Source organism: Chelonoidis abingdonii, chromosome 11 (assembly GCF_003597395.2).
Source record: "Chelonoidis abingdonii isolate Lonesome George chromosome 11, CheloAbing_2.0, whole genome shotgun sequence".
In the NCBI taxonomy this organism is placed as follows: Eukaryota; Metazoa; Chordata; order Testudines; family Testudinidae; genus Chelonoidis; species Chelonoidis abingdonii.
Window position 1 is genome coordinate 19,073,215 of NC_133779.1, and position 11,115 is coordinate 19,084,329.

Consider the following 11,115-nt stretch of genomic DNA (forward strand, 5'->3'; position numbering starts at 1 on the left):
AACTCACCTGTATGTTTCACCAAGTCTATTGGTTCAAAAAAGTGATAAATGGATGCAAGCGTGTTCGGTATTAAGAATGGAAATAATACCTTTTTAAAAAGCTATTTTCGAGGTCCGCAAGTTGTTTGTCATTGAGTGGATATATTTAGTCTACACGTGTCAGTTCGACCCTCTTTAGAACAGTGAGCTGTGTAGGGAGAGAATAAGCGGGTTCTCTTTCCTAGCCTCTGCCTGGACCACATGTGGACCAAGATTGCACACCCCTCTGTGCCCTCGTTTCCCAACCTTTCACTATCGTTACTCTTTTATATTCCTTACTCAGAATACTACGTCAACTGTCAATGCTTGTAGGAGGTCACTAGCAAGCGCTTTCGATAGGTGGGCGTGCCAGACGGTGTTCTTGCTCTATTGCAAACAGGAGATGGAAATATGGATATGCTAGTGCTAGTTCTATCGAACTGGTAGAAACCATGATCTATCTTTCTCTTTATCACACTGGTTTCAGACACCAGCTGCTGTGACACACTCCATTCGCCTCTACATAGATGCCCACTCAATCACCCTTACAGAATTTTTGCCTTACATTATGTTCAATGCCCCCTTGCCAGAACGCTGCAATCAGCCAACCAACTGAAGAAACCATATTTTTCTACCTAACAGACTTAGTCTAAATTCACGCTGATTATCTAGCAGTAAATGAGGAAGCTGCATCTGTAAACTGGCTATACAATTGGGCCAAACAAAACATCCCTTGCCATATAAATCTTCCGCCCGACCTGCTACGTAGGGGTGAGCAGGAGAGGGTTTAATGCTTTGAATCGGGTGTAGGCGTCGACACAAGTAATCCACGTAATTTTCAGTACGAGGAAGGGAGACAAACAAGACTCAGCCCAAAGCTGTGTGGGGACGGTAGAGCACACACATCTTCGTCTCGGTTAACAACCCTGTGTTAAAAATTTGTAAAAGTAAAAAGGCCCGCAAGCACGCCGCTGCCCTATTTGTGTGTCATTTACAGGGGTGTTGGCTTGTCTTAGGAGCTTGAGATATACCTCCTTACTCACAAAGGGATCTGTGAATGAGGCCGTCTTTGGGAACTCAAAAGGCATTACTTTTGACGCCAGAGGCTGGTGCAGGTGCTTAGTTTTTATGTATGCTGGATGGCTCAGTGTATTAGCCTCAAGTTGTATCCACTGGATACCTCACCCACCATAGGTGTCATTCCTGCCAGCTAGGGCACTGCAGGATAGATCCTCCCTACTCCTGTGAAGGAGGAATGTTCCCAGTACATAAGCACACAAGCCAGCTTATCTCTGGATTGGAAATAGTGAGCAGAATCTCATGAAGGTGTCTATCAGCTGATACGCTATGTCTAGCTCTGGTAACTAAAATCCATGAGAAGACTATGGCTAAGTCCACATGATTCACGGAGACTATCATGTGTATTAGGCAACCTGCTCAAGATGATTTTGAAACTGAGAAAGTGTTGTGCCTCTGGGGAAGCAATTGGGGTCAATTTCTCTGAGGGGTAGACTGACTCTGCAGGTACTTTGCCCTGGGGTGAGTTTCAGTGCTTCATTTGTGGTGTTCTCGTTTTTTAAATAAACGCCTCTTTTATTATAATAATACAGGTATGGTCTGATGCTTGGATCTGTCGGGCGTTTGGGGTGAGAGAAGACGTTAGTGAGGAGGCTGAGTTTAACAAAGGAAGTCACATAAATTATTATAAGATGAGGTAGAAATTGAGCACTGGAGGCTTCCAATTGCAAGGCTACTGCCTAACGTATACATGGCAGCATTGCCCAACATCGCGCAAAAATCTCCAGCTTTTCAGATAAATCAAAAGAAAAAGTGGGCAAGAAAAAAAATGTATAATGGTAGGCTAGGAGCGCTAGGCACTGTGTACTCTGGTGGTCCATCCTAGTCCCAGAAGCTGCGTCTTCTGTCAACTGGTTCCCAAGCTATACATTCAGGATGGCTGGGAAGGGAGAAATAGGGGGATTGAAAAAACTGCCACCGAAATAGTCACTGCGACTTGCATCTTGTAGTCTGCAGAGAGCCTGAACTCCACCCTCAGAAAGGTGTGTGAGGTTAACTTATATTTATGGAAATTCGGCTACATAAAGGTTGGAGGAGGACAAAGTTTGCTGCCTTGATCTAGCTTCAGAGTCCCTTCAGTAGGATTAATTTGGCTGGACAGTGCTGGTGGAGCCTCTGTGGAGAGCTCATGGGGTTGTGGTAGGGTATGTATTACGCTTGGTCGGGGTACGGACTTAAGGGCCATGCCTTCCTCCCTTCCTTCCAATACTGTTCCACGATCTCAGGTGTCTTTCGTCCATCGGCTGTTCCTCTTTACTTCGAATACCCGTCTGTTGTGCCTCTGTCTCCATTCTTCTGCCTCCCATTATCAATCCCTAAAACGCCTGCCCCCTCTAATGCTAGCTTGTGTGGAGGGCGGCCGGGGATCCGCGGCGAGTGCGCGCATTGCCTAACGTGAACAGACGGGCTGGATGGTCTGTGGGGCGGCGCTGACGCGGGACACAGAGAAGGCAACTGTAAGTGGATGGTCTGGATCCCACCACCCTGTCGGGGCGTGAGAAAGTGGTACTGCCCCCCGAAGGCACATACAATGGCTGGGGCCAGGACTCTGGTTTCTCTCCCTGGCTCCTTGGGGAGAGGGAGGGCGAGGGGGGCTGGTGGGGTTAAGAAAAGCCGGGGTGAAAAAAGTGGAGGCTGGGGAACCGAGGAACTCCTGGGTTCTCTCTCCTGGTCTCGGCGAGGGGAGGGGGGCTTAGTGGTTGAGCGGGGGAGCTGGAGGCTGGGACGCAGGGACTCCTGGTTCTCCTCTGGCTGGAGGGGAGTGAGGCGGGGGCTGGTGGTGTTAGAGCAGTGGACAGGGGTTAATTGTTTACATCATGTAAAAAAAAATTCCATGTTATCAATTTTAAATTAGGACAGCATGGAGGCTGGGACGAGACTCCTGGGTTCTCCCGCTGGCTCTGGAGATGGGCGTAGCATGGTCGTTAACCCAGCCAAGCGTCTCTGGGTTTTGGACCTATGTTGGTTCTCAGCGTCTTCTCGGTGGTATAGTTCGCAAGGCCCCATGATGCCCTATGCCCAGATGCTCCGTGACATTACGTCAAGCGCTCACGCTGGTATTAAGGATTGGCCTATCTGCGGTCCTGTGGGCTGGGGTTGCTGAGTGAGAAGAAGGGTATCTAGACATGAGATTCTACTACCAGGCTTCATAGTCACAATCTTGTGTGCATGTGGTCTCTGAAAGCGCGTACTGTAGTCGCGTCCAATGTACACTGGTAAGTCGTCCCTCACCGTGGCTCGTGTGTGCCGTCTTGTAATTTGAGGTTGTGATCTGGGGTATGACGCTCACCTGTTCTTGCGTGTTGTTTTGACATAACGCCTGATACTTCGTCCGCTGGAGAGGGAGAGAAGCGCCTGTGGCTTCTATAAAGGCCATTCCCCACTCCCACCAGCCAGCCATTGCCCTGCCTAGTGCCAATTAGGGGCTGGTGCCTTCGCCCTATGGATGAATACAGCGCTCCCGCTTTCTTGTGGTGCCCCCGCGCCCCAACAAAGCCCAGCCATGCTATGTGGCCTTCGGGGGGCAGTACCACTTTCTCCCCCGCAGGGTGGGTGGGATCAGACCATCCACTTACAGTGCCTTCTCTGTGTCCGCTCCCCGCCCAGACCTCCCGTCTGTTCCCGTGGGCATCGGCCTCGCCCCCGCCGGCCTCACCAGTGGGGCAGGGGCAGAGATGGAAGAAGAGGAAACAGCGGGAGAGGAAGAAACAGCCATGGACGAAGACAGAGATCTGGAGGTATGGAGGAAGGGGAGAAGCATGGCCCCTAAGTCCCACCCCCTACACAACGAGCTCAGCCCACAGAGGCCTCCCAAAATTATCCTCCTGAGAGGCTGAAGCTTCAAAGACCTGCCTCCTCTTAGCTGATTTGCATAATAAGCCCCACCCTTTCTGAGGGTGGAGCTCAGGCTCTCTGCAGACTCAGGCAAGCAGTGATCCTGTTTCAACCCTTTTCTCCCCAGCCATTTGAGCTAGAAACGTCATTTTCTTTTGATCTGAAAGCTGAGATTTTGGAGTATGAGGCAGCTGCCCAGTTCCAGGCCTGTGCCCGTGGCAGCCCACCCTCTCATGCCTTACTCTCCTCTTTCTCCCTGCAGCTCGACACCGTAACAGTGGAACTGAAGGCTAAGAACAAAGCAGCTGCTGCTGTGAAGAAGCCTGTTCCCAGAGCCCCCAGCCTGGAGGAGATCTCAGCCCTAGACCCCCTGCACCAAGGGCAGGGGCTGCGGGCAGCTAGCAGGCGGCGGAAGAAGCAGCAGAAAAGAGCAGGTTGGCAGAGGGGTGCTTAGGGATTTGATGTGGTGGCATCTGGGGAAAGCAGCTGTCTGGACCAAGTGATAAGAGATGGTCCCTGCCCAAAGGGCTCAGCCTAGAAATTAATGGTAGAGAGGGGAAACTGAGGCACAGAGGGGGGACTTGGCCAAGGTCCAAGGCAGAGCAGGAAAGAGAACCCAGGAGTCCTGGCACCCAGCCTTCCCTGCTGTAATCACCAGCCCCCACTCCCCTCCCAGAGCCGGGGGGAGAACCCAGGAGTCCTGTGAACTGAGCCATGTTGTCCCTTAGCTAGGGGTAGTGAACTGTCAATCAGGACGCCTTGGTTCCATCCCCAGCTCTACTATGTCTCTGTGCCTCAGTTTCCCCTCCCACCCTGGCAGGCTGTGTGGAGGTAGGTTTCATGGCAGGGCAGCGCCCCACTCCTCCCTTGTGATCGTGCTCTGCTGACCGGGGCATGTGGGTCTCACCAAGGGGGCGGGATTCTCACTGCAATTGGTTTCTCCCTCCACACAGAGAAAATTGCCAGCAAACTCTCCGCCACGCTGACGGCCGCCATGAACTTCGGCACGGCGGGCCACTAGGCACAGCGGCCCCCCCGTGAGCCCTGCACTCCAGCACCCTCGGGCTCGATGCCCTCTCCTGGCCGGCAGGAGGCGGCCCGTGGAGACAAGACCAGGACTGCCACTATCGAAAAGTCAGGCTCCTTTTATTACCAGCTAAAAGCCCCGGCGCAGCCCATCTCCAATAAAACATCACGCAGCCTCCCCCTGTCCTGTGTCTCACTCGGACCCATGCAGGCTGGGGAGAGAACCCAGGAGTCCTGGCTCCCAGCCCCCCCCTGCTCTAACCACTAGCCCCCACTCCCCTCCCAGAGCTGGGGAGAGAACCCAGCAGTCCTGGCTCCCAGTCCCCCCCGCTCTAACCACTAGCCCCCCACTGCCCTCCCAGAGTCAGACAGAGAAGCCAGGCGTCCCAGCTCAGGGTCACATTCACACAGTAGGAATCCGATCCCAGGTGGGACTCGGCAGAATGGCACCTGCCGCAGGCGACTGAGCTCTTCCCCTTCGGGTGCGGCTCAGGGGCCCCTTCATCGCAGCTGGTGTCTGGGAGAGGCCTTGCAGGGACGGCCGGCGTCGGAGATCATAGCAGCAGAGCTGGGGGAAAAGAGGTTCAGGCTAGTCAAAGCAAGGGGACAGGACTTCTGGGTTCTCTCCTCAGCTACGGGAGGGGAGTGGAGGCTAGTGGTTAGAGCAGGGAGCCCGGACTCCTGGGTTCTCTCCCGGCTCTGGGAGGGGAGTGGGGGCTGGTGGTTAGAGCAGGGGAGCCAGGACTCAAGAGGGTGTCTGTGAGGCTAGGGTACAGACCCTGGGTGGAGGGGGGCGGGGGGCAAATAGGGCTGTAAGTAGCACCCTGCTGACTCGCACTCACCCCGTCCAGCGGCACAGGAATGTTGTGTGTCTCCGAGTCCTGTCGGCCGGGGCGTCTCTGCGGCCGGGCGCTCTGGCGGGCTGGGGAGCGGCTCAGGCTCCTGGGGCTGCTGGTGTTGAGCTCGTCTGCTGACCCCACAACAGACAGGTTTGGGTTAGGGGGCCCCAGGGTGCAAGGCACCACACAGACCCACTTGCCACTCCCCTCCCAGAGCCAGGGAGAGAACCCAGGAGCCTGGGCTCCCTGCTCTAACCCACCAGCCCCCACTCCCCTCCCGGAGCCGGGGAGAGAACCCAGGAGTCCGGGCTCCCTGCTCTAACCCACCAGCCCCCACTCCCCTCTCGGAGCTGGGGAGAGAACCCAGGAGTCCGGGCTCCCAGCCCCCCCTGCTCTAACCCACCAGCCCCTACTCCCCTCCCAGCGTTGGGGAGAGAACCCAGGAGTCTGGGCTCCCAGTCCCCCCCATCTAACCACCAGCCCCCACTCCCCTCCCAGAGCCAGAAAGAGCCCCCAGGAGTTGTGGCTCCCACCCCACCAGTGCCATGGGTCGCTCACCCGAGGGGGCTCCTTGTTCCAGCTGGGAGAGGGGCTCCGGGAAGCCTGAGTCGGCAAAGTTGGCACTGACCTGGCTGGGGTCTGGACCCCGCTGGGCCAGCAGGCGCTCTGCAGGAGGTGGGGGAGTGGTTAGCCCAGGCCCCACCCATACAGCCATGCCCCGCCCTCTTCCCTAGCTCTGCCCACTTGTCCCCGCCCACTGAGCCTTAGCCCCACCCATATTGTCCTGCCCTCTGCCCACTGCATTCACATATGGACTCCCCCATTCTCCGCCCCTTCCCTAGCCCCGCCCCCATACCTGTCTCCTGCAGGATGTGCTGCATCTGGGCCCAGGTCTCCTGCAGCCCCCGCAGCACCTCCCGGCTCTGCTGGGCCACGTCCCGGTAGGTGAGGACGCAATAGGCCAGGACGGCCAGCCCGGCGCCGGCACACAGCCTGCGGCATAGCCCCACCCAGCTGGCAAGGGCCTCCTGGCAGAGGGGGAACCTGTCAGAGGTAGGACCCCCGCTGTCTGCCCAGAGAACCCCGGCGTCCGGGTTCCCAGCACCACTGCCAGGGCTCCCCCGCTCTAATCCACCAGAGCCTACTCCCCTGCCAGATCCGGGGAGGGAACCCAGGCGTCTTGCCCCCCTACCGCCCACCCAATCCACCCTGCCTGACCCCCACTCCCCTGCCAGATCCGGGGAGAGAACCCAGGCATCCTGGCTTCCAGCCCTGCCCACGTCCCACCACCAGAGCTGGGATGGCAGATCCCCAAGGAGCAGGAATCCAATCTCCCCACCCTGTCTGGAGACCCAGTGACTGCTGAGCCCTGGTGGAGGAGTGGGGGGTTCTGAAGGAGGGGTCACCCCAGCAGGGGGTGTTGGGGGTGGTGCTGGCCGGTACCGTTGGGTCGGAGCCGGCCTCAGTGTTCTCCAAGACGAGTCCACTGACCACACGCTCCAGGTAGACGTTGCCCCCAACCAGGCCCAGCAGGATCAACCTCAGGCAGAAGAGAAAGGGGATCACAAGAGGGGACAAGCCCCTGCCCCATTCCCCGCCCCCTGAGCCAGCCAGTCCCTGCCCTGGGAGCCAACACCCCCCCGATGGGACAGGCCCCTGCCCCCTGAGCCAGCCAGTCTCTGCCCTGGGCCAGATCGGAGCCGACACACCCTAGAGGGGATGGGCCCCATTTCCTGCCCCTACCTGGCCCCTGCGGTGCGCTGGCTGCAGGTCAGCAGGAGGGCGGTGCTGCCGGTCAGCAGATGGTAGAGGAAGGAGCCCAGGGCTTGGGACTCCCCCACCAGGAAGCGGTGCAGGAAGCTGAGATGGTTCACGATCTCGGCAAAGGCCAGGCGTTGCCGGCTGGCCGCCTCCTGCATGTCCTGAAAAGCCTCCTGGACACCTGCAGGGAGCCAGGGGATGTCAGCAGTGGTGCTTCCCAGAGGCAGCAGAGAACCCAGGAGTCCTGGCTCCCAGCCACCCCAGCTGTAACAGACCAAGCCCCACACCCCTCCCAGAACCAGCAGAGAACCCAGGAGTCCTGGCTCCCAGCCCCCCTGCTCTAACCCATCTGACCCCTCCCCTCCCCTCCCCAAGCCAGCAGAGAACCCAGGAGTCCTGGCTCCCAGCCCTCCCTGCTCTAACCCACCTGACCCCTCCCCTCGCCAGCAGAGAACCCAGGAGTCCTGGCTCCTAGCCCCACCTGCTCTAACCCACCTGACCCCTCCCCTGCCAGAGCCAGCAGAGAACCCAGGAGTCCTGGCTCCCAGCCCCCCCCTGCTCTAACCCACCAGACCCCTCTCCTCCCAGAGCCAAGGAGAGAACCCAGGCATCCTGGGCCTGGCTCCCAGGGGCTGGGATTACCCCTGGAGGAGTCCTGCAGTGTCTGTCTCAGCAGCTCCCCATGGCGGAGGATCTCTTCCTGGGATCGCAGGGTGGCCTCTTGCGCCCGCGCTGCCTGATCCGCCAGCTGGTTGGTCTCTTCCAGCCGCTCGGCTACGCCCTCCGAACTGGCTACCAACCTGGGGGTGGCGGGGAAGGGGTGTCAGCACCATAGCGGGGCCTCGATCCTGCCACATGCCTCCAACCCAGGCAGTGTGCTACTTAGCCACACAGGCAGCACTGTCCATTAGCTCCCCATCTGTGAGCAATGGGCTCAGGCTCTCTGCAGCCTCAGGTCGCACCTCGGTGAGTGACGGGCTCAGGCTCTTGGCAGGGCTGACCACGAGGGCTAGAAATGTACCTGATGTTTTCTGCCCAAGATCTGAGATTCTGGCACAATCACTTGACTCCCAGAGCCAGGACCTGGGCCCTCGTGTAGCCCTAGACACATGAACTCCTCAGTCCGCAGACCTGGACTGGAGAGCGGCCCCCCTCCAGCCCCCAAAACATGCAGGCCAGGCCCCACTACACGTGAAGCCCCTGCTCCATGGATGCTCCCCCACACAGCCCCTTCCCATCCAAACCTGGTTGAAAAGATTTAGGGAAAGGCTCTGTATCCACACCCCATGCAGCCACCTACCTCTCCACAGCCCCCCAGGTCTCCCCCCCCACATAGAGCCCTTCCCCCAATGTGCCCCCCCAACATCCCCCACCCACCAAATATCCTTCTTTGTTTTGGGAATGGGAGACTCAGCCCCTAGCATCTCTGCCAGCATCGGGGGTCTGTCTGGGTGGGACCCAGGGGTGGGGGGAGCATCTGTCCTGCTAGAGACTCAACCCACAGCTGCAGATGGTAGCCGGCACCCCCTAGAAGGGACCCCCCCTCACCTGTGCACGGTGCTCTCGGCTCGCTGCTGCCAGGCCTCGCTGCGCAGGAGGTAGCAGATGCTGTGGGCGTGGGTGAAGAACTCCGTGTAGACACCAAAGGCCACAGCGTCCATGTGCTGGGTGCAGACCCGGACGGAGCTGCCAGCCTCACAGCGAGGGAAGGGCCGGCCCGACCTGGCCAAGGGACAGCCAGGGGCTTAGCCAGGAACCCCTGGCCACCATCCCTGGGGCTAGCACCCAGGTGTCCCAGCCCCCAGCCCCACACCTCCTCCATGGGGATAAGACCCAAGTGCCCCGGCTCCCATCCCCCCGCCCCCAGTGGGGCTAGGACTCAGGCGCCCCGGCTCCCAGCCCCCCCGCCCCAGTGGGGCTAGGACCCAGGCACCCCAGCTCCCAGCCCCACCCTCACCCCAGTGGGGATAGGACCCAGCCATCCTGGCTCCCAGCCCCCACACCCCAGTGGGGATAGGACCCAGCCCCCTAGTGGGGATAGCACCCAGGCGCCCCGGCTCCCAGCCCCGCCCCCAGTGGGGATAGCACCCAGGCATCCTGGCTCCCAGCCCCAGCCCCACCCCAACTCCAGTGGGGATAGCACCCAGCTCCCAGCCCCCACCCCAGTGGGGATAGGACCCAGGTGTCCCAGGCCCCAGGCACCCCCCAGGGTGTCACCTCTGCAGGTGGCAGTGGGCGAAGGCCAGGGCGATGCGGCTCTGCTGCTCCTCTCCCAGCTGCTGGCAGCCTGCATCCAGCCTGCCCAGGGCCCCCACCCAGCAGGCCCCCAGCTGCGGGTGCTGGGCCAGCATCTGGGCCTCCCGCAGCCGGGCACGGCCCTGGGCCAGCAGCCCTGGGTCTGGGGCCAAGGCCTGGGGGGCAGGGCAGAGGCAGAGCAGGAGGAGAAGGAGAGCTGGGGGCAGCCCCATGGGGTGGGGGCTCTAGGGGAGGTCAGGCCAGGGAAGGGATAGGGTCAGTGGTGGGTGGGGCTACTGGGGGATTAAACACTATATGTGGGCGGGGCCAATGGGGTCACGCCCCTTCTAATTGGGGGCAGGGCCACTGGAGTCATGCTCCTCCCATTGGGGCGGGGTCACAGGAGTTAAACCACTTGGGGGGGTAGGGTCAATGGGGGTCACACCCCGTATTGGGGGGGTGGGCAACTGAGGTCACGCCCCGTCCACTCGGGCAGATCATGTGGGGTTATACCCTGCCATTGGGCTAGGGCCCGTGAGGAGACCTCTATGGAACCCAGCCGTGGGAGACCCCCCCCCCTTTTCCTGGTGTAGATGGTACATTCTGTCTCCGCTTTTCCCTTTCCCACGCTGGCCCCCGTAGAGCTCAGGGGCTGCGTCCTCCCTTTGCAGCAGGAGGGGTTGGGTCACAAGGTGGAGCTCTAGCGCCATCTAGTGGCCCGGATGGAAAGCTGGCTTGTTTTCTGCCAGCGGGCGTGAAGCTAAGCAGGGCCTGTCGAGTTCAGGGGATGGAAGGGAGACCTGGGAGCGCACGGCTGGACGTGCGCAGTGGCCCCTCCACACCCACGAGCTCTGGCATCAAGGGCAGGTTCCAGCCCCAGCCCCTCCCCAAACCATCCAGTCTGAGTTGCATGTGTCAGCTGCACCTTTGGGCCACTGCTGCTCTGGGAGGGGTCCAGTTGTTAGAGTTGAGAGCCAGGACTCCTGGGTTCTCTCCCTGGCTTGTGGGAGGAAGCCAGGGTTATGGAGTATCAGAGTTGGAAGGGAGCTCAGGCAGTATCTAGTTCAACCCCCTGCTCAAAGTGGGACCAATCCCCAGACAGATGTTTTGCCCCAGAATCCCTAAATGGCCCCCTCAAGGATTGAACTCACAGCCCTGGGTTTAGCAGGCCAGTGCTCTGTTCTCTGCTCTCTTCCAGAGCTTCTAGCTACCTTAAATCTGTGCTTTAGCCTTCTTGGGAATTCCATCTTAAATTGCACGCTGGCCCTCTGGGGAAGGGTCCCCTTCCACCTGCGAGTTGGGCACCTGGGGAAATACCCCGTGA

The 11,115-nt window shown here is 59.3% G+C and overlaps 2 protein-coding genes across 4 annotated transcripts in view; one reads left to right on the forward strand and one right to left on the reverse strand.

Annotated features, from left to right (window-relative positions):
• GNL3L (G protein nucleolar 3 like) overlaps positions 1 to 5,129 on the forward strand; it is a 10,260-nt gene extending 5,131 nt beyond the window's left edge. Inside the window, exons 9-11 of the mRNA XM_075071296.1 lie at positions 3,552 to 3,833; positions 4,193 to 4,364; positions 4,884 to 5,129. Coding sequence (XP_074927397.1) covers positions 3,552 to 3,833; positions 4,193 to 4,364; positions 4,884 to 4,951 — 522 coding nt within the window. The 3' untranslated portion in view covers positions 4,952 to 5,129. The remainder of the gene's footprint in view (positions 1 to 3,551; positions 3,834 to 4,192; positions 4,365 to 4,883) is intronic.
• A 177-nt stretch (positions 5,130 to 5,306) lies between these two features.
• Positions 5,307 to 9,993, reverse strand: LOC116823933 (uncharacterized). 3 transcript variants are annotated; one of them, XM_032778873.2, is made up of 9 exons: positions 9,774 to 9,993; positions 9,105 to 9,278; positions 8,199 to 8,356; positions 7,539 to 7,737; positions 7,239 to 7,335; positions 6,652 to 6,823; positions 6,354 to 6,461; positions 5,799 to 5,926; positions 5,307 to 5,524 (listed from the first exon to the last, which is right to left on the reverse strand). In XM_032778873.2, exons 1-9 carry the CDS (start codon positions 9,905 to 9,907, stop codon positions 5,360 to 5,362), a joined length of 1,335 nt encoding a protein of 444 aa, XP_032634764.2. In that variant the 5' UTR covers positions 9,908 to 9,993; the 3' UTR covers positions 5,307 to 5,359. The 3 variants fall into 3 exon arrangements, with proteins under 3 accessions (XP_032634764.2, XP_074926880.1, XP_074926881.1); XM_075070779.1 differs by lacking the exon at positions 8,199 to 8,356 and having other exon boundaries at positions 9,774 to 9,904; XM_075070780.1 differs by lacking the exons at positions 7,239 to 7,335; positions 8,199 to 8,356.
• Positions 9,994 to 11,115: the final 1,122 nt, after the last annotated feature.